This window comes from Penaeus monodon, chromosome 32, assembly GCF_015228065.2.
Source record: "Penaeus monodon isolate SGIC_2016 chromosome 32, NSTDA_Pmon_1, whole genome shotgun sequence".
Taxonomy (NCBI): Eukaryota; Metazoa; Arthropoda; class Malacostraca; order Decapoda; family Penaeidae; genus Penaeus; species Penaeus monodon.
The window spans coordinates 32,113,211-32,113,459 of NC_051417.1; the positions used below are offsets into that span (position 1 = coordinate 32,113,211).

The 249-nt window shown below is 43.0% G+C and overlaps 1 protein-coding gene across 1 annotated transcript in view; it reads right to left on the reverse strand.

The window, feature by feature from the left end:
• LOC119593641 (relaxin receptor 1-like) overlaps nt 1-249 on the reverse strand; it is a gene marked incomplete in the record, with an annotated part of 42,684 nt that overhangs the window by 25,866 nt on the left and 16,569 nt on the right. The window contains 1 exon segment of the mRNA XM_037942592.1: nt 102-173. Within this exon segment, the coding sequence (XP_037798520.1) occupies nt 102-173 (72 nt within the window).

Consider the following 249-nt stretch of genomic DNA (forward strand, 5'->3'; position numbering starts at 1 on the left):
TTGCAAAAATTACATACATTTCTTAAGAAAAACAAGAGATTTCGTAGGCAAACAAAAAAAAAATCCTTTTTGAATCACACGAAACGAGAAATGCTACGTACAGGTGCGAGAGCGATCGCGTGCCGTCCATCGTGCCGTTCTCCACAGTAACGAGGTTGTTCCCCGTCAGGTGTCTGCGGGGGGGGGGGATAGTCTGGTTTAATATCCTGGTATGATATTCTGTCATAAATACTACGAGTACAAAATTCG